The following is a 21,677-nucleotide window of genomic DNA, read 5'->3' as shown; positions in this document are numbered from 1 at the left end:
TTTTTTAAAACATGCATTCTGATCATGTCCCAACAATGTTTCTTAGAGTTAGCCTGCCTACATCATAAGTTTGCAACTGGATCCATAAATTAGATTCTTCTTTCTGCAATAAGCACAATCATGGATGGTTCCAGCAGTGCCACCTTAAGCCATTTTTGTTATGTTAAGTGTCTCTTATCTGGACATTTAAAAAATGAGATACAGAGAAAAGGTTTATGTGGATCAGTGTTCTTTTCCAAGGCTGGTATGGCTGTTTAACACCATAAACAGTGCACGTGAAGTCACACTAGAGGAAGGCAACTTCACCACCTCCCTAGGTCCACTGCAGTCTTCCGTGCACCTCAAAATATACTCCTGTGGTTCAGTCAATCCAAAAGGACCATGTGGTGGGCAAGGTGAGGGGTCTACAGGGAACTGATGAAAATTCCCCTCCCCTTCTTTCCAAATGGAAATGCTGATAGGTCAATAGAACTGCTGCTATGCCAAAGGAATGACAATTTAAGGTCCAGGTTATAATTAATATGGAAGGTTATATATACCTGATGGACCTGGTGTTCCTGGCGGCCCATGGAGACCCATGCATCCTTGTGCACCTTGCTCTCCTTTTTCTCCTTTGTGTCCCACTCTTCCAGGCAGTCCTAAAGCAGCAGTGAAAGGACTTAAACTGAAAAGCAGCATCAGCAGAACCCTCATTTCAACATATCAAGCAAACAAAAAGCACAAGTATTGTTCCCTACCTTCGTGCAACTATTTGCATTTTATATCCTCGTTCTACCTGAGGCAGGTCTCCAAGGTAGAAAAGAACATGATTTAAGTAATCTACAAAAATGAAAAACACTGGAATCCAAAAAGGAGGGAACTGCTGAGGAAGTTGTGTGACCCCTGCACTTGCGTAAATACCATTTGTGCCTGCATAAGGGGCATTTATACCAGTGAAGGGGCAGTCATACAATAGGAATTAGGGTTGTATTTCAAACAATAACATGACATCACATTATAATTTAGATGTTATCACACTTATAGCCCAATCCTAAGCAGAGTTACATCCTTTTAAATTCATTGATGTCAATGAGTTTACTAGGGAATTATCCTGTTTATAATCGCACTGTTATTCTAGTATCAATAGTATTTTGAAATGGGTTATGTGGATCTTTTTATATTTTCATTTAACATTTAAGTAAATATTTATATGTTTTTCTGAAGTGTAAATGTCTTAAAACCTGCAACTTTACACAATTGTAAAATTCACCACAAGTGCAATCCTGCTAACAAATCCATAGTTGCTTTGTAAATGCACTAGAAGTGGCTGTATACCTTTGGCTCCTAGTTCACCTTTGTCTCCAAAGCTCATTTGGGATTCTGATATTCCAGGAGAACCTTTGTCACCCGGCTCACCTTGCTCCCCGGAAGATCCCTTTCTACCTTTTGGTCCTGGAAGGCCAGGAAAACCTGAAAAAAAAGAATGAAGAAATCTTTCTAAGAGCTATCAAATGCCAAAGGACTGCAATGAATTCCTTTCTACGAAGGTAGAACAGCAAGAGCAACTTCCTAGTCTTTTTTATACTCCTCATTTTCACATCTGAATCCAAAGCTTAAAGAGAACTTGCAATGTGTTTTACTATTGTATGCATTTTAAAAAGTAATGGCATGACAGCCAAAATGCAGACATTTTCATATGCAGACATATGCAGACACTGGAATACTGGTCCATGTCGATGCTTGCTTCAAACGTTATACTGTTATAAGCAACTCAAAGAGCGGTTTTTTGTTACAGAGCTGTAATCCATTTAACAAGTAAAGGGACAAAAGACAGCAGTTCAAACTTCCTCAAGCAACTACTTTGATGGAGATAAGTGGCCTGCCTTCTATTCTGAGAACCACAGAACGTATTAAATCAATGTCTGTACAAGTAATCTGTCTACAAACGGTAGAAACAACAAACAAGCAAGGCAAATGCTGTATCACTTACCTCTGCTTCCAGGGATACCTGGATTTCCAGAGACTCCACGTAATCCAGGCATACCCACAGGACCCATTAAGCCTCTGTCTCCTCTTGGGCCTGTGGGAAGCAAGCCAAGCAAAACATTCTGAATGGTATTGATTAAAAAATTATAAGAGAAACAGAAAACAATTATATCTGGAATTTTTTGAACATATGAAACTATTTGTGAGTCAGATCATTGACTTGCTGAGAAAGTTATTTTCCTGCCTCTGTTGTCTGAGATCTTTACCAGGCCCTCCCAAACTGCATCCCTGCCACCCATCTTTCCTTGACACTGTGCAAGCACAAAAATTCACCCTCATTTGGGATTAAAATAAGGAAGTTCTCCCTCCGTAACCCCAGTGGCTATACCCATCCACTCCTTCTACTTCAACTGGCATGGACTCAACACAAGAGGCTGCAGATGGCTGGGATGCTAAAGAGGAAATGTCAAAGAAAGATCAGTATCCCATGCAGTTGGGCCCTTAATAAAATATTTGTACTTGGGGGCTAATATTCATGCTCTGCAGCAATAAAGAAAAACAAAACAAGCTTCAGCAAGCAATAACCCAGGTTGACAGTCAATGCCAACCATCTGATTGTTTGGCTTGGATGATGGATGTGATCTTTCCCTTTCCCTGTGCAGCCACTATCTTTTTGCATGTGCTGATCCAAGTTAGAATAACGATTTGTATATAAAAGGTTATTTTAGCACTCAGATCTCTCTTGCTGAACCGGGGGGAAATGCCTTATGTATGTCTCACAGTACTATTATTTAGTCCTTAGAAGGTTGTCCACATGATTTCATGTCTATTTCATTTACAGTTCTCCTTTCTCAATGACACTCAGTGAAGATTATACATTTTAAAACAATGCAATAAGGGTAGTAAAATACAATTAAAAACAATGCAAATAAGGACTTTGTTATGCAAGCAACAAACGATGCAATGGAAATGGATTGCATGGTTAAGAACAAGCTCTGAACAGTATATAATATACAAAGAACTGTGCCATGAAATGTCCCATTCCCTTTATTGAAGTGCCCTCCTGAACAATTTAATTGTATACAATGCTCATAATACTAAAAGCACAGGAATCTTCCTGACCTCTTCAGGCTGGCTGTTTGCAGAATGGTATCTTCAGAAGACTTGACTCAGATTAGTGAAGCTGTTGGAGGATATTGAGAAAGATGGTCCTGTAGACCTAAACCATGTACATCAATTGCTGGTGCAGGAGTGTCATTCTGCTATGAATTAAACAATGTGTGCTTTGCTGCACACTGATAATCCTTTCCTTGCGCATTACACACAGATTTAATATTAGGCTACTGGCTTTATATTTTTAACAGATAGTAATGACAATTATCTATACAGAACAAAAAATGCAAACAACCAATACCTGTTGTTCCTAATATTCCTGGCCTGCCTGCCTGGCCTTTGAGGCCAGGAAGCCCTTTACTTCCTTGAGAGCCAGGTGATCCTGGTAGTCCAAATTGTCCTTGGGGCCCAGGGATGTCTAATCCTGGAATACCTGGGTCTCCTTGGGGTCCTGGTACACCTTTGACTCCTAAGGAAACATTCATATCACAATGAACATTATGTTTACAAAAGAAATCTGCAAGGTTGCCCTGAAATCCAGAAAATGAAACATCAGTAGAAGTTCGTGAGCATCTTTAACCATATGTTTAAGATATTTACACCTAATCTTTTGATCTCAGTCTTCAAGATATTTTAGAGTGATGCTTATACAACAATAAAACAGGCCAAAAGAAAATTACATGAAAACGATACAAAATATCAAATATAGCAAGTGTGGGTGGGGGGTGGGTGGGGGAGAATAATAACATACTATTAAAAGCCTGGACAAATAAAATAATCTTTACCCAGAGCCTCAAAATTAATTAAAGTAGATATCAAGAAAACAGACAATTAGGATTGTACCAGCAAATCGATAAAAATTGTACAATTAATAGGGCAAGAACATGTTGGTTAATTTTGTAAAAAATAAATCAAAAACTAGCATAGAAAAGGAAGCAAATCCTAAGCAATTTGGATGAAAAGGTTTTTCTTAGCAATTTGAAAATCAAAGGACAAAAGTAACTTTGTATCACTTGTACTACTGGTTAACAAAATATGTTGCAATCTCCCTTATGACTTAATTAATTTACATGCTAACATTATAGCTATTCATTCAAAAGTAAGCCTTACTGGGTTCAGCAGAGTTTACTTGTGAAATATCATAACATATAATATTGCACAGGTACAATAGCTGTTGCATCTGAACCTAATCTTTTTATGCTTTCACAGTCAATCAGGTTATAAGGCCACACAGTACAGCATACATCTTGTTTACTATTTTACTGTATTTGCTTAAAATATTTCATGCCATTTTATTTTATTTGTTTAGAATATTTCTATGCCATGCACTTCAGAGTCCTGCTCAAGGCAGCTTATAACTGAAAACCTCAGTATCAGACATAAGCAGCAGAAATCTATCCATAAAACAGAAGCAGCCTATTAGAAAGCTGATAAGATAAAATTAAGATAAAATAGGATACAAAGATGTGTTTTAGCCTGGCGCCTAAAAGAAAGTACAATAGGCATGGTACGTTACAAAGTAGGCATGGCATTACAAAGGCACGGTACCACCATGGAAAATGCCCTGCCTCTAGTCACCACCCACCTCACCTCTGAGGAAGGGTACACAGACAATAGGGCGTGAGAGGCAGTTCTTAACTGATTGGCTGGATGCTATGGGAGGAGACAGTCCTTCAGGTACCCAGGCCCCAAGCTATTTAATGCCTCAATGGTAAGAACCAGTACTTTGAATTATGCCAGAAACAGAAAGATAGTCAGTGCAGATCTTTCAGCACAGGGGTGATACAATCTCTGTAACTAGCCCCTGAGAGTGGCATGGTCACAGTACTTTGGACCAATGGAAGTTTCTGAACCATTTCAAGGCAGTTCCACATGGAGTACATTATAGTCATTTAACCTGCATGTGATAAGAGCATGGATTACTGTGGCCAGATCATGCTTTCTGAGGAACAGTCCTAGCTGGTAAACCAGCTGCAGCTGATAAAAGGCATTATGTGCCACAGGGGAGACCTGAACCTCCAAATATAAGCCAGGATCTAGTAGCACTTCCAAGTCATGAACCTGCTCTTTTAGGGAGAGTGCAACTCCTTCTAGGACAAGCTCATTCCACAGTCCCTGAGCAGCTTCTCCTTTGACTAACAGAGTCTTGTTGGGACTCAGATTCAGTTTACTGGCCATCATCCATCCCAATACTTTCTCCAAGCATCTATTCAGGAGTTTCACAGACCCACCCAGTTCAGCTGTTACAGAGATCTAGAGCGGCATGTCATCTGTATATTGGTAGCACCTCACTCCAAATCTCCAGATGACCTCTCCCAGCATGTAAATGTAGATGTTAAATAGCACAGGGGATATGAGGGAACATTGTAAGACCCTGTAGCATAAACACCAAGCATTCCAGCTACCAAATACCTGCTAGTTCCTTAGCAAATGACTCACCTTGTGGGCCCATAATTCCACAAGGGCCTGATGGTCCTGGTAAACCAGTAAGACAGTCACCCATTTTTCCTGGAATACCATTTTCTCCTGGAATGCCAGGGGCTCCAGGCTCTCCTGAAAGAAAGTGTGGTTCACTTTGTTCACTTTATATCTATCTAAAAAATCCCCAGCACGTCTCTACTTCTTATCTGACACATTCACAAACATCATGCATCTATCTCAACATCTTGTTGATGTATGTATTTCAGAAAATTGCAATTATCACCCATGAGTTAGGTAAGGTGAATATAAATCTTGTTATTGGTAGTTGCTAGTCAGTTGAAGCCGTTATACAAAATGGCCTCAGGGAATTTAGGCACTCAGTTCATTCTCCATGTCTCACACGCTCTGTTTATGGCAGAGGCATGAAATAACTCCTCTTTAGCCTTGTCCTATGTGTCCTTTTATTTTGGCTGGATCATCATATATGCTCAGTCCTTCCTTCTTAATAACTCTCCGGGCTTCTTGTTCTTCTTAAAACAGGCATTCCATCAGTATACAGCAGCTCAGGAGCAAGCTTGATGAAATATTGGGAGTTCCATGAACAAAATTCTCAGCATTTAAAAAAATTCAGTTAACAGACTTGGGGAGCCACATTTCAGACCAGGATCACAGCATAAGAGAGGGCATATTAACAAATTTGCACCAGATGGACAAATACTGCCAGATCAAGAACATGGTATAAAGGGAAGCTTAATCTTCTCCCATTGTGACTGCAGTTCAAACCAGGGCTTTGCACGCTTGATAATTAATATAAAAACACATACATACCACCATGAGCTCCATTCATGGAACTTCCAGAGTTTGGCTCTCAGTCAACAGTTACTATTCTCTGGCTTCCAAATGCTTGGCTCTGCCTATCATTTCATGCTTCAGTAACAAAACTGATTAGAGTTGTTCCAAAATAGCTATTTTGCTAGGATTGCAAAAAGTTCAGAAGGGCTGGCCCATTTTCAGCAAGATCAAACAAGCTGAACTGGAACACTTGTACCTCCTTGCCAGAACTAACCCAGTAACTAAGCATCTCTTTGATGGCAGTTCTGTTACCCCTTCTGGCAGTCATACAAGAGGACTTCCCTTAATACGAAAGTGAAGCTTTAAAGGGGGAAGACTTCCCACTTGCTGTTGGCTTGACTGTCAGGTAAATCAGCTGGAACTATCATTCTGACTCTTTTCCAACTCTCACTGACTTTACTAGGGTGGAGAGGAAAAGGTAAAAAAAACCCTACAGGCTGGAAGCTGCACAAAAGACCAGCTGTTTCAAAGCAGGCAGAACTATAAATATATCAGATCTTTTCATTGGGAAGAACTCAGCATGAAATTATTCGCCCATCCTTGACTCCAAAGCAAATGGAAGGAATAATCAATTTCTGGATGTTGCCAGGAAACATTTCAAGGGGCAAACATTTTTATGCAAAAGGTAATGAATGACAGAAATGCTCTTATGACATAGAATTCAGGCCGGATAGTTCTACCTCTTGGCCCATCAGCACCATCATAACCTGGTCGACCTTGTTGACCTGGAAGTCCTGGGACTCCTCTTTCACCCTTTTCACCTGATGAGCCTTCTTCTCCTGGTGAGCCTAGTCTACCTTGCTGTCCAGGAAAAACTGGACCTGGTTCCCCCTAAAATAAAAAAGAAGAAAACTAATTTTTATGTTGTAAATTAAGTTGAAGTAACAAACAATTTTTCCTCATGCAGATATGTTAATATTGCACATGCACATTCTTTGCATGTATAACAGTCCTCTTTTTAATAACTGTCCTAGGATTTTCAGAACTACTGTAGATCATAAAAACATTGAACAGAATACAGAGAAGAATAAATGTCTACAAAAACTTACAAACATAAAGAAATCACATGGGCAGCTCAACTCAGAGGGGCAAATCCCGCTCTACAGCCAATGCAGCTCTAAGGGGCAAGTGTGCCAGTGGGGGTGTGGGAGTGATACTTACCTTGCCACATGGTGCCACATGGTTTCACAGCCTGGTCTAGAAACTGCTGCATTTACCCACACCTACTGGCATGAAATGCTGCACCAGTGTGGCCGGGGGGATTCCAGGGGCAGGTTGGGGGATAAGGCCAACCTTAGTTTCCACTGTATGTCTGGGTCCTATGCTGTCAGTGGAGATACACCACATTTTTCGTGGTATATCTCTATTCCCCCCATGGGGGATTCTTGAATGGTTTTTTTTAAAAAAAGTTTTTGTCCCTACCCGCCAGGACCCTCTGGATAGGGTTGTTAAAAGATCACTATTAAACCCACAAGCCATTGTCTCAGATGGCACTTTTGGGGGGAATGTCAAGTCACAGCTGACCAATGGTGAAGCTGTAGGATTTTTAAGGAAATAGACCTTCAGAGGCGGTTTGCCTGCCTCCACATCATAACTCTGGCAATTCCTTGGAAGTCTCCCATCTAAATACTTGCCAAAGTTGACTCTGCTTAGCTTCTGAGATCTGATGAGATCAGGCTAGCCTAGGGCTATCCAAATCAGGGCAGGCAGTGAGATACCAGAATAACTTTACACATTTTTCAGAGATTATCAAATATAATTTTAAGTGTTAAGATATTAAAGGTAATAGCAGAACGTAGATTTTGTTTAGTTAATATCTGACAGCACATCCCTAATATAAAAAATGTTCCAGGGTGGAAGCAAGAAAAAAAATAAAATGAAGTATTGTCGAAGGCTGTCACGGCAGGAATCACTGAGGTGCTGTGTGGTTTCCAGGCTGTATGGCCGTGTTCTAGCAGCATTCTCTCCTGACGTTTCGCCTGCATCTGTGGCTGGCATCTTCAGAGGATCTGAGGATCTATGAGATCCTCTGAAGATGCCAGCCACAGATGCAGGCGAAACGTCAGAAGAGAATGCTACTAGAACACGGCCATACAGCCCGGAAACCACACAGCACCTCAAATGAAGTATGTTTATGCAAATACAATCCAAAAGAGTAAAGTTCTGCCTATCTTTAAAAGAATAAAGCCTTCACTTATGGGCAGACCCATTTAGGATATCAGATGTCTCCTAAGGACATCAAGGACCTCGGACCAGGAGTCTGGAAGCCAGACCACTTAGAGGTAGGCTGTAGCTCACTTAGAGAGCACCTGATTGGCGTGCAAAAGGTCCCAGGCTCAATCCCTGGCATTTTCAGTTAAAAAGATAAGGCAGGTAGTAGGTGACATGAAAGACCTATGCTTGAGCCCCTAGAGAGTTGCTGCCTATCTGAGTAGGCAATGCTGATCTTGCTAGAACAAGGGTCTTATTCAGTATAAGGACCCAGCACTCTACACATTACCACAGCCAGAGGGAAGCCTAAATTTAAAGGCAGCAACAACATCATTCTGCAAGTGGCCATCCTGGGAACTGCAGCGTAGCCACCCTCCCCTTCCCCAGCAGAGGCAGATGACTGACGAGAGAGCTAACCGGAACAGGGCTGAAGTTACTTAAACTGTGACTTGGCCCCTCACTTACAGCAAACTTTTCATGTGAACATTTTTGTGTCCATGATTTAGCCTTCTGCCTTTGGACTCATTATCTGATCTTGGAGTCACCTTTCTGCCTGGCCATGTCACTTGACATACTGAAAGCTAATCTGATGTTTGACCCTTGATTTTGATCATGTTTGCCCTTGATTTTGCTACCTTGCCTTGGCCACAGTTTTCCACCCAGCTCTAACTCGAGCTGCCCCTAACAGAGCAATTGTTGTTCTAACCAACCTTTTCTCCTGGGATTCCAGGTTTTCCAGGTAATCCTGGTTCTCCTAATTTTCCTGGGCATCCTGGTAGTCCTTTAGATCCCTGAGGTCCTTTGTCTCCTAAAAAGATTTTTAAAATGTTTTTGTAGTTAAGAGTCTTGGTTATGAACAAAAATTTAATTTTAATTGAACATGATAATCATAATTCAAAGGGAAGAAAAATATAATACAACTCAGCAAAAAGTTTGAGATACATGAAGATAAAATACCATACAAAGCTGAAAAAGTGAGAAGGAAACAGTAAGATTTGTAAAACTTTGAAACTCCTTTGGAATAAATGACAACTGCATAGGATTATTGAAGACCCTTAGTCTGTATGCATTTACCAACTGCTTTTAAATTCAGGTTACTTGCTTTCTGAAAAAAAAAGATTATATTGTTTTATATTTGCATCTGCTTGTTCTAATAAAAAAACACAACAATTCACATACAATGCAGATTGGGATTTTTGTCTGATTTCTTCATATGTTTATTATGCCTTTTCCTGGGTTTACCACTCTGCTTTAGTACTTATATCTTTCTTTAACGAAAAAAAATTACATTACCTTTTGGACCAGGTTGCCCAGGAAGCCCAATCACTGCTAAACCAGGATTGCCTTCTGGTCCCGGGAGGCCTGGGTTGCCACGCGGACCTCTGGATCCAACACTGCCTATCAAAGAATGCAAAGTACTTCTGACACCCTTTATGAACAGCACAAATAAAATGTCTTGAAGACTTAAAAATATAACTGTTTTGGCTTTTGTCTGCACAGCATGTATATTATAAAAGGACACCACTAACAGCTCTATCTCTCTTATTCACTGATCAAACCATTAATATACATTTCCTTAAGAAGAAGAAGAGTTTGGATTTATATCCCCCCTTTCTCTTCTGTAGGAGACTCAAAGGGGCTTACAATCTCCTTGTCCTTCCCCCCTCACAACAAACACCCTGTGAGGTGGGTGGGGCTGAGAGAACTCTGAAAAGCTGTGACTAGCCCAAGGTCACCCAGCTGGCGTGTGTGGGAGTGCACAGGCTAATCTGAATTCCCCAGATAAACCTCCACAGCTCAAGCAGCCGAGCGGGGAATCAAACCCAGTTCCTCCAGAATAGAATGCACCTGCTTTTAACCACTATGCCACTGCTGCTCCTCAATCATTAAGGAAATGATTGAGTCCTTAAAATCCTGGTGATAAACTACTCTCTACAATTGCTGCTAAATACATTATAAATGCTAAACTGACACTTTGAATCTGCTTTAGATGGAAAGGTAAAATAAAAGTAAACTGGCAAAGTCCTGTCTGCAAGGTTCAGACTCCTTGATGTTCTCTTTTAGGTTCTTGTTTCCATCCTTCTCTTTCGTGTTCTCTCAGAGGGCATTCTCCCACTTCATTTGATCGTAGGGACAACTCAGTGACTAGCCCATGGTCACCCAATCTGGCTTCATGGCATAGTTCAAATCTGAGCCTGGACATTCTGATCAGGATCCCCCCACTTGGTGTCCATCAAGCATTTTTAGAAAGTAGGCTTTATAAGCTTGACCATGACCTTTTACATGGTTCTGAAGTAATTCAGCTTGAAAAGTAGTTCTTACCTCTTCCTCCTTGTAATCCAGGTCTACCATCTGGCCCCTGAAGTCCTGGAGGTCCAGGAATTGTATTTACTTTACCAGGTTCACCTTGGGGGCCTTAAAAGTGTAAAATAAAAATGTATAAAATAAGCATTTTTTAAAAGTCTGCAGGAACTCAAGGTTCTTCAAGTTACATCTTGGGCGGATTCCGCACAGGCCATAAACAGCGTCCCCGGAACAGCAAAAACGCCGTCCCAGGGGTGCTGTCCACACGGCTGCCACCTCCTGGGTGAGGCAGTGCTGCACTTTCCCCCCCATGCCGCTGTTTTTGAGACAAAAACAGTGGCATCCACCCAGTGCCGAGCGAACGGCACCGGAAGGAAGGCGCCATTTTTTGGTGCGCAGCTTTTAAAAAACTTACCTCCTCTTCCCTGCATATCTCTGTGTGAACAAAGGGACATGCCTCATGGCCCCTGACACCCAAGGCGTTGCCATGGCCATGGGGGAGTGTCCCCTCGTCTCTGCAGTTCTACGCAGGGTAGAGGTGGTAAGTAAAGAAAAAAGCAGCGCGCCTCTGTCCAGAGGTGCCTCCACGTGCCGCAGTGGCTCTGGGCCATGCACATGGAAGCTTGCAAATGGCCCTGTGGGGGGAAACCAGTATGCCGGTGCACCACCGCTCTTAAGGCCTGTGCGGAGTGGGTCTTGAGTGTACCTCAATTGCAGCTGTGATGTAAGACTAGGATCACATCCATATCAGAAAGGAATAAAAAATTAATGAATTTCATCCTTGATCTTTAGTAATCAGATGACCAATAAACTCTTTGAATTTGGTTAGTGGAAAAGTACTTCTGCATTAATTATGAATACACTCAGATCCCACTCAGCCAAGGCACAAAATAGATCTTATGTATATTACTCTACAATGATTAATGCAGATAGTACCTTTTCTTTTGCCTACTTTTTGTTTGCATGTTTGTGAATGACAGAATCCTACTGCAGATGAATCGGTTTTAAAATATCATTTGCAGGATCCTTCTCCTCCTTCCCATCCCTCATCTTAACATATAAGTACATCCCAGAAACATTTAAGATTTTGTTGAACATCTATCATTTAAAAAATTCAAGGAATTAATATGGCTCTTGCAACCTTTCCTACACTGTGAGGAACAGAATACATCTGAGAAGATTTACATATTGTGTCCTATTCATATGAAAGAAAATTGTAATTAACATTAGTGTTTACTTGGAAACATTTTATGACTAGTCTAATGCAGTGAAGATGAAGAAGAGTTGGTTTTTATACCTCACTTTTCTCTATCTTTAAGGAGTCTTAAAGAAGCTTCCAATCACCTTTCCTTTACCCACAACAGACATCTTGTGAGGTACCACTAGGGAAGCTACAAGGTGGTGCTGAGAGAGTTCTGAGAGAGCTGTGACTAGCCCAAGATCACCCAGCAGGCTTCATTTGGAGTAGTGGAGAAACAAACCTGGTTCATCAGATTAGAGTCCGCTATTCATGTGGAAGAGTGGTGAATCAAACCTAGTTCTCCAGATTAGAGTCCACCACTCAGGTGGAGTGGGGAATCAAACCTGGTTCTCCAGATTAGAGTCCACCACTCTTAACCACTAAACCACACTGGCAATGAAAAATTTATTGATGGCTGTTAAATGAGAAATAAAAGTTTTAAAAGCAAATGACAACAAAGAACAGATTTTTATTACATAGAACTCAATTAGATTATCTAAGTTTGTCTAACATAAAATAAAGACATCTCCCCATTCTGTGCTACATCTATGAATTTATAGCAGTTGGCTTTCAACTCTACCATTGACATCACAATGCAGATAAAAAAAATGGGAATCTACTGACCAGCAACTCCATGTAACCCAGGCAAACCAGGAACTCCTTGAGATCCTTTAGGTCCTTCCATTCCTTGTAGTCCATATCCTGGTGGTCCATGCAACCCTACCTCTCCAAGAAGACCTGGCTCACCAGTTCTCCCTGGAGGGCCTCTGTCCCCTTTTGGACTATCAGTTCCCTGAGAATAATTTAGAAAACAGTTGCTTAACATATACTGCTCAAATTTCAGACTAAAAGCTATGTTAGTCTATTTCAACAACTGAGAAAAAACTCAATTCACATGTAACACCAGACCACTGAGACTTGCAGTGCAATCCTAAACAATCACATCTGTTTAAGTCCACTTAAGTCAATCAGCTGAGAAGAGTGTACTCTGCTTAAGATTGTACTGTTGTTCTAGTAATGCCAAACCACAGTTTGCTGTTACATCTGATCTAGCCAAAAATGTCCTGCAGCAATTTAAAGAGTAACTAATTTACTGGAATTAGTTTTCACACACTGTTCAGATAGCCATGCTAAGCAAGGATCGAAAAACTGGATATAAAAGATATGTACATTATTTTCTTCTCTTTACACAATCTGCTGTGCTGAGTTTGCCTCTCACAAATGCAGTGCAATTCTATGCACACTTATTTGGCAGTAAGCTCTATGGAACTCTGTTGATTAATGCTTCATTAAGAACACTTATGGAGTTATACTTATGGCTTGATTGCCTTGTTATGCAAACTCTTATTCTATACTAGCGGTACCTTGCCACGCGTTGCTGTGGGTTATTGTGGTGAAATGGGAAAGGAACAATAGCAGCAAATCAATTGCAGAGGTCAGCAGTACGTGCTCATGGAAACGCACCCTCCCCCTCCCTCCCTTCCCTCCCCCTCTGCTAGGGTGGGTGAGTCATATCCACCCCTCCCCCTCCCTCCCTTCCCTCTCCCTCTGCTAGGGTGGGTGAGTCATATCCAGATGCTGGGCCCCCTCCCTCCCCTCCCTCCCATGCCACCCCTCTCTCCCTCTCTCCCTCTCTCCCCTCCCTCACTTCTCTTCCCTTGCATACTTCCCCCTCTGTCCCTTCCCTCTCTTTCCCTCTCCTTCCCTCTCTTCCCTTGCATGCCACCCCTCCCCTCCCTCTCTTCCCTCTCCCTCTGCTAGGGTGGGTGAGTCATATCCAGATGCTGGGCCCCCTCCCTCCCCTCCCTTGCATGCCACCCCTCACTTTCTCCCCTCCCTCACTTCTCTTCCCTTGCATGCCTCCCCCTCCGTCCCTTCCCTCTCCCTCCCTCCAGCTGTCTTTTACATTCAAGCTTGTTCAATATGGGTGTGGAATATGGGTGAGGAAGTAGTTAAGTGGTGGTTGGATGTGAGGGAGGGCAGAGTGAGGAGTGTGAGGATAAGCTGGATGTGTATGAGAGTATGGGTGTTGTGTGGTAGTAGTGGGTGAGGCACAGAGAGTGAAAAGTACCTGCATGTGAGGGGAGGGAACCCCACCTGACGTCTCACACGGCAACGTGTGTATGTGTTTCACTTCCACGTGAGTTATTACCTATGTACTGTTTCCACTGCTCATATCTGGCCATCTGAATGAACATTCTAAGGGCACAAACATTCTAAGGGTGACAGTTACACACAGCCAGCTGCATGTCCTTCACCATGGAGAGTCAAGAAAAAGGCATTTTACCTGGGTCAGGTGTGAAATTTCAGGTATGTGAATATCTAAAAACACTCCCGCCTGGCTGACTAAAGTGGCTGAAAATTTTCAGAGGAATTGGCCCAGCAGTTCCTGTGCTAGACCATCAGGAACATACTCACGGTTTGCTTTTTATAATATATTGATAGAATTGGAGGCTGCCATTGATTAATAATCTTTTTTCCTAGAAGTCAAAGGTGCAACTTGATTTTAACTCTAACCATTGTCTCTTAAATCTGCAGGGTATTCTACACAGGATGCTGATGAAAGACCTCAAGATTTCTCCTTCCCTTCAACATCTATCGTGATTAATTCAGGAAACTTGCACATGGTTTTAGCACTTGAGGTGGTCTCAAATGCTGATCTCCACAGGATATCTGGACATGGCCCACCCACCCTAGTGGAGAGAGGGAGGGGGAGGGGGGCCATGCAAGGGAAGAGGAGTGAGGGAGGGGTGTGAGGGAGGGGTGGCATGCAAGGGAGGGGAGGGGGAGCGGGCCCAGCGTCTTGACATGGCCCACCCACCCTAGTGAAGAGAGGGGGAGGTATGCCATGCAAGGGAAGGGGAGGGAGGGAGGGATGGCATGCAAGGGAGATTAGGGGTATCACATTTAATTTGTTTTGAACTACTCTCTGAAATCACTGATATATTATTATCCCATGACACTGAAGTGCATAAATTCTACTTAGTGCTGCTGATCACAGGAAAGGCTGGTAAGGATGAAAGAAATGTGAAGAAATCCTCGATTAGCAGAACTGCTCTGCTATAATAAACAGACCGATGCTCAGTGCAGACTTTTCATTTACTTATGTGTCACACTATTATGGTTGAACAAAGGTATGGGAAGAAAAATAAATAATGCAGCCTTTTCTTATGACCATCACAAGGTACTAGGAACAACTTTAAAATTCTTTTATATCACTAATATATATATGTAAAGTAAAAGGTGAACATGTCCTATATCCTTTTTGTAATATATCCAAAGAAACACAAAATGAGTAAGGCTGTACTTGGCATAACTATTTATGAAAGTGACTTGTACTAACCTGTTCTCCCACAGAACCTCTCGAACCTTTCAACCCAGGTTGTCCAGGCAACCCATCTGCACCTTTTTCACCTGAGCATCCTCTGTGACCTGGTTCTCCTTTGTCTCCTTCGGGACCTTCTGATTGTGCATATGCTGGCAAACCTTTCAAACCTTTAAGGCCTTGTTTTCCTGGAAGCCCAGGAAGACCCTAGAACACGTGTAAACAGTATCCATGTCAAGTATAGTAGTATGATTGTGGATCACTACACAAAGATTGCAGCCTGGTGACAGCTCTCATCACATGCAAAGCAGGTTCTCATAGGCCCCTCCCCCATGGGCCAATAAACACGGGTTAACGACACTAAAATACCCGTTTTGGGGTGGGGGACTTCACACAGATCTCACCCCTAAAGAAAGTTTGCCCTGTGTTTTTTCCCTCAAACCGGGTTTTTCAAGGATCACACTATCCATGAGTCTTTTTAAAAATCCCGGGTTGCAGACGCTTGCGAGCAAACAGCCGGGCAGGAGGCGCTTTATTCGGCTGCGCTTTTCTTTTTCTTAATATCCCGGCTTACATCTGTGTAGCCACGCAGGTGCAAAGGGCCATATTATGGTATCGTGAGATGTCAGCATGGCTGTGGGGGTTCAATTGTACATGCCTGCATAGCTACTCATTGGTGGGAGGTAAATAGAAAAAAATAGATGCGCCTCTGTGCAAATGTGCGACAGCAACCTGCCTTATTTCCATGGTGTCCAATTGCTGCCTACACGGATACATCCCATCTTCTCCGAAATTAAGCAGGGTTGATACCAGGGCCAGAGAGAGGGGGAACTTCACCCGGGGCATGTGTGTGCCCTGCACCCCTGCCATGCCCCCACCCGCTTCCTCCACAACCCCGCACCAGCACGTGCTCGGTGTGTCATACATCCCCCCGGCCCCTTGGTGCTATGCCACTGCTTGGTACTAGGATGGGAGACCACCAAGAAAGACTTCGCAGAGGAAGGCAATGGCAAACTACCTCTGCTTAATTGCTCTCTTGAAAACCCTCTGGAGTTGCCATAAATTGGCTGAAATCTGATGCAGGGGTTGAGGGAAAGGGAGATTGATTTTATGTAAAGCTCTGCCTTCCCAACACAGAGTTTTAATTGCTTAAAATTAACTACGAACAGAGCACCTGCAAAACTATAAATCTTACTTGAATTCCAGGAAGCCCCTGAGGCCCAGGGGTTCCTCCAGATCCCTTAGGGCCAACTTTTCCTTCCCCACCTATGATGGAAACAGCATGACTTAGGAGAAGAAATAGGGAAAAATAATCAGGCTGAAGTAATAAGGCATACACTACTAGTGCTTATACAATTCAGATGTCTATTCTCAGTGTGACATCAATGGCATAGACAAAGAAATGCTGATTACTAGGATAGTGACATTCCCTCATTTTGGGTTTCCTAAAAATACGAATATTGTCTTTTTCAGTATCACTGGAATGTGCATACATACTTAGAAAATATTATATATGATTTAAAGTATTGTGTCTGGATATTGTATTAATTACACCAGTATTTCTATGAGTTCCTTCACAATCTTTTCCAAATGTGATTTCTTGTTTTTAAAATTTCTTATAAGGCTGTGATAAAGCAGGAGTAAAACCAAAATGAGAAATGTATGGGATAGACTTTCACTTTTCTGTGATTTGATGTTTGAAGGACATTATTCAAAAAGGTTGTTCACATTTGGCACCTCAGTCTTACATGGAAATAAATCGCAGTGAAGTTTAATTAATGCTTGCTCCCGTATGGTTATGTACCAACTCCACAAACCTGATCCAGTTACACTGGGGTAGCTGTAGAGGGATCACAAGTGACTTGTGTTGCTCCAAATGCCATCATCAAAAGGGGTGATGAGCAGAACTAAAGTAGGATCAAACTACCTAAGCAAAATTCATGGATTAGACATCAACGAAGACTAACCCAAAGACGAAGAAACTGGTTTGTAATTATTAAACTAATAAAGTCCAATAAACTAATAAAGTCCAATAAACTAATAAAGTCCAATAATAAATTGCTAACACTACAGGCTCAAACAATACCGTAACTATTCTCTGACTGTCAGCATCCTTTTGTGCTTCCCAGTATGGTGAGAACAGAGTTTTTGCACAGCAAATCTGTTAGTGGCAGCCTGTAGCCCCTTGGATGTCAGAATTATTTCTGCTTTCTTTGCTTTTAGAGAAGCTCATAAGGCAATAGTTTTAGGGGTCTTAGTGACTAATGGCAGCAGTAGTTATCTCTGTAGTTTTGGGTTACTGTGTTTTCATTTTGTTAATCTTGAGAGCAATCTTTAGCCTCTATTGTTGCATTGGAAAGACTACATAAATATTTTAATAAATTAACAGTTAAGAACATAAGAATTAGATTCAGGATTTGTCTAATTCAGCATCTTGTTCAAACAGGGGCTTGGTAGATGCTTCTGAAACCCCCTTAAAGCAGAAAATGAAGGTAACAGTCCTTCGCATTGTTTGTTCCCAGAAACCAGAACTCAGACTAATGCCAGAGGTGCATTTAGTTTTCATGGCTAATTTAGTATGTCTTGGTATTGTATTTTTTTTTAAATTATACCAACAGATCTGCCACCCTCAAAGTCATCAAGCTCCTTTTTAACTAATTCTGCTTAAGGTGTTGCTGTGAATGGCCAAGATAAAATATTCTATAAATTGAAATATACAATTGAGAAGTTTCCCACTTCCCTCATATATATAAAAACATACTATATTTAAATACTACTGTCTTTTACCTTTGACTCCTTGTTGGCCCTCAGGTCCAGGAATACCAGTAGGGCCAGGTGCTCCAATAACATAAGTACACTGGTTACATGGGCCTGCTTCTTCACCTGTAGTAAAAATTATGTCTGTTAATGGTTAGCTGGCAAATTATCTCTGTGTCACAAGCACAGAGTGCCTCCAGGCAAGCTTGCATGAATGAGTAAGGATATTGAACTAGAATCATGTTTGTACATCTAATCCCCTGTTATACATGCTTTCTGTATTTACTGGCACAGAAGCTCCAGGAAGTAAGTTGTTGTAATAAAATCTTTTCATATTTAATTTTTATTCATCAACATAGTAAAAAAAGCTGTTAGTGTTCTCAGGCAATCTCTAAGCCTGGTACCACATTAACATGCACTGAGATTATATTTCAGAATTCTCAACAATGAGAAGCAGGAAAGCCTGTACAAGTGATGATTTACCACACTGTTTACACCCCCAGTTTACCAGTAAGTGGTAAAATTCTTATTACCAACTGATAGGATGATACAAATAAGTTATCACTGGGGAAGTTTAGTTGTCTGTATGGGCTGAGAGCTGAATTATGTCCTACTGCTCTTAGTGTGACATACAGGAATATGAACACATTCTTCACCTAATAAATCTTGAAGGAGTCTAAAGGCCAGACTAAAAGTGACAGTGAACTCATAGCTGATATAAGTTCACTGTTGACATTTAAACTGAAATGCCATGAGGGCCTACAGTGCAGAACTCTCCCCCCTCCCCATTCCAATACCTTTTCAAATGCTAAAACAGCTGTGAGAGGACTTAGATCACCATGGTTGTTTTGGTTAAAAAGTGTGATGAGGGGGGGCGCAAAGTGGGGGCCCCTGTTAGGATCAGACACTTGCAGAATTTTAAAATTACTTTAAAATTGCAACAGAGAACATGTGGCAGCCATGAATTCACTGCTAGGCTTGGGCAAAAAAAAAATAATTAGTAAAATTCAGGTTTGGTTTTTTTGGCCTTAAAATTTTGGTTAAAGTCAAAAAACCTGAATACTTGTATTGGTAAACTTGAATATTTTCTGTTTTTCCTGAAAAACCAGAAAATATTCAGGTCCATTTTAGACTATGGGGAATTTTGGAGGTTCCAGTCTATAGATATGATATTTTTCAAAGTAGAGGCACCAAACCTGCAGGGTGGCCTTGGGAGACTCTCCTGAGAAGAGCACCCAAGTTTGGTGAAGTTTGGTTTGGGGGCCCAATTCTATGACCCCCCAAGGGGGGTGCTCCCATTTTCCATTGTTTCCTAATGTTTCTAATAGTCCACTGGTCACTAGCATCTTTCATTCCCCCTTCCCCCTCCTCTCTACAAAGGTTCTAACTCTGCAAGGAATTCAACTCACTGAAAAAATCCATGGCAGCAATTGGCTAACAGAGAATCTCCAGCAAGCTCTCCCATTGGTCAGCCAGAATGTCTCTCTGTTGCCTTGGAAACTACACATAGAGCATGAAGGAGGCAGGGAACAATTCAGTTATGGCTATCAGCAATGGGAGGGGGGCTTTAATCAGCAGAGCTCACCAGAGACCCAACCAAGGTAAGCTAGGGGTTAAAAGAGAGTCTCCAAATTTTTAATTTTTTCTAGCTGTTAAAAAGGTTTTCTGGGGGCTACAAATAGGAAACAGGCCCTTTAAAGATTAAACAGACAAAACCTGATAACTTGAATACCTATTTGGATTTTTTTACTATTCAGCTGAGTTGTTTCCCTGCATTTTGGTATTTGGCCCCAAACCCTCCCAACCCCCCCACCCCCTTGAATATGATTGGGTATCGAACCAACAAACCTATATCTGCAACATTTAATTTGATCCTGAGTATTGTGTGCTTGATCTCTATTTAACATCTCTGATTGCTATCTTTAGTTGCTTATTTCGGAAAGATGTTTGCTTGTGGAATAACCAACCTTTAGCTCCACTTCCTCCTGTAAGTCCTGGAGAACCCATACATCCTGAACTCCCATCTGGTCCTGGTGGTCCTTCTTTAAAAGTTACTGTACCTATTTGTGGGTGAGACAGACAAAAATATAGCATTATGACTTGCAAGTTGTCAAGATACTAGTTTTTTAAAAAGTCCTATGGAGCTCAGTTTTAGAGGCTGCATTCATGTAATATCACTGAGAATATGGTAAAAAGACAGAAACTAATCCCAAGCTATATGTATGAATAACTCAGTAAATATCAGAAATTCATTGGATATTGACATTCAGTAGTAATTCTTAACATTCTTAACTTTTGGGGAAGATAACTGGCATGTCAAATAGCTGTAACATTTATTGGCCTACTATCAAAGTATGTTTTGATAACTAATGACCAAATTCCTTTTCTAGTACTGCACAAAATACCCTGTCTTCTGTGTGTGTGTGTGATTGTAATGAGTAAAACAAAGACAAGGTCTGAACATTTCAAGTCATGTAGCCCAATATTAAACAAATCTGTTCCTTGTTAATTTTCTTATATTCTTCTCTGAAACATTATTTACATTTTGAAATGTGACATGCTAAAAAGAATAATAAATTAAAAAAAATAAAAATCATACCACAATGCAATTTGTTAAACCTTTGGGTACTTCTGGAATTTTCAGAACAGTTAGTGGGGACCACCACAAAATGGTTTCTGTGGGGAGGGAGGGTGTAGTACGTCACAAAATATCTGTCATTGCCAATCCGAAAAATGTGAGGTTCCAAGCCATTCCACGATGGAGGCAGATGTTTCTGATAACTTGAAGGTGATGCCACCAGCACTGTACTGAAGCACTGTTTTCTTCAGTGGTGGAGGAAAGCCAGGATTGGCTCTTGGTTTATATCAGGTAGTATAGTTTGGAAATGTCAGCATACTTGCTTGCCTTCAATAATCAACACACCTGAGTCTTACTGTCTGGTTGTGTGAGACCAGACATTGTTCTTGGCTTAGAGTCCAATTGCTGACAGTGCAATAGTCCCCAAGTTGTACTGACTCAATGACAAAACCATTATGACCCCAGATGGACTCAGTGATAGCACTACATTGCTTTACCTAGTTTTCCTGGTGAACCTGGTGATCCTGGTGAGCCAGGTCTACCTGGAGACCCAGGAAATCCTCGTGGTCCAATAGCATTTGTGCCATGTTTCCCCCTCTCTCCTTTACTTCCTTTGGGGCCTGGAGCACCTTGTGGACCTCTGGGACTAGCTCTGGAAACACCTAATGTAAAATTTTATAATTAGGCAGTTGTTGAAATGATTGCAATAAACTAACACCATATTTTAGAACTTCTAATATTTGTTTCTACTATTGGTGTGTACCAATGTTCACAGTCATCCAGAAGCATCTATTTCAACATTTTAAAACTGACTTTCTCCTGGCACAAATTCTTGTACAAATATGGAATTTCAAGGGGTACTCCCATGTTAACAAAGTTCCCCAACAACTGGGAGGGCCAGATGGGAAGAA

The 21,677-nt window shown here is 41.5% G+C and overlaps 1 protein-coding gene across 1 annotated transcript in view; it reads right to left on the bottom strand.

Annotated features, from left to right (window-relative positions):
• LOC125438371 (collagen alpha-3(IV) chain-like) overlaps positions 1-21,677 on the bottom strand; it is a 69,995-nt gene that overhangs the window by 31,712 nt on the left and 16,606 nt on the right. Inside the window, exons 19-33 of the mRNA XM_048506799.1 lie at positions 21,264-21,428; positions 20,156-20,248; positions 18,219-18,314; positions 16,627-16,697; positions 15,450-15,638; positions 12,731-12,899; positions 10,885-10,977; positions 9,856-9,960; positions 9,273-9,370; positions 7,032-7,182; positions 5,518-5,631; positions 3,380-3,547; positions 1,970-2,059; positions 1,396-1,449; positions 540-638 (exon numbers count right to left, since the gene is read on the bottom strand). Of these exons, the coding sequence (XP_048362756.1) occupies positions 540-638; positions 1,396-1,449; positions 1,970-2,059; positions 3,380-3,547; positions 5,518-5,631; positions 7,032-7,182; positions 9,273-9,370; positions 9,856-9,960; positions 10,885-10,977; positions 12,731-12,899; positions 15,450-15,638; positions 16,627-16,697; positions 18,219-18,314; positions 20,156-20,248; positions 21,264-21,428 (1,755 nt within the window). The remainder of the gene's footprint in view (positions 1-539; positions 639-1,395; positions 1,450-1,969; positions 2,060-3,379; positions 3,548-5,517; positions 5,632-7,031; positions 7,183-9,272; positions 9,371-9,855; positions 9,961-10,884; positions 10,978-12,730; positions 12,900-15,449; positions 15,639-16,626; positions 16,698-18,218; positions 18,315-20,155; positions 20,249-21,263; positions 21,429-21,677) is intronic.

Source organism: Sphaerodactylus townsendi, linkage group LG08 (genome assembly GCF_021028975.2).
Source record: "Sphaerodactylus townsendi isolate TG3544 linkage group LG08, MPM_Stown_v2.3, whole genome shotgun sequence".
Taxonomy (NCBI): Eukaryota; Metazoa; Chordata; class Lepidosauria; order Squamata; family Sphaerodactylidae; genus Sphaerodactylus; species Sphaerodactylus townsendi.
The sequence above is the reverse complement of the archived record's forward strand: the minus strand, read 5'-3'. Positions and strand labels throughout refer to the sequence as shown.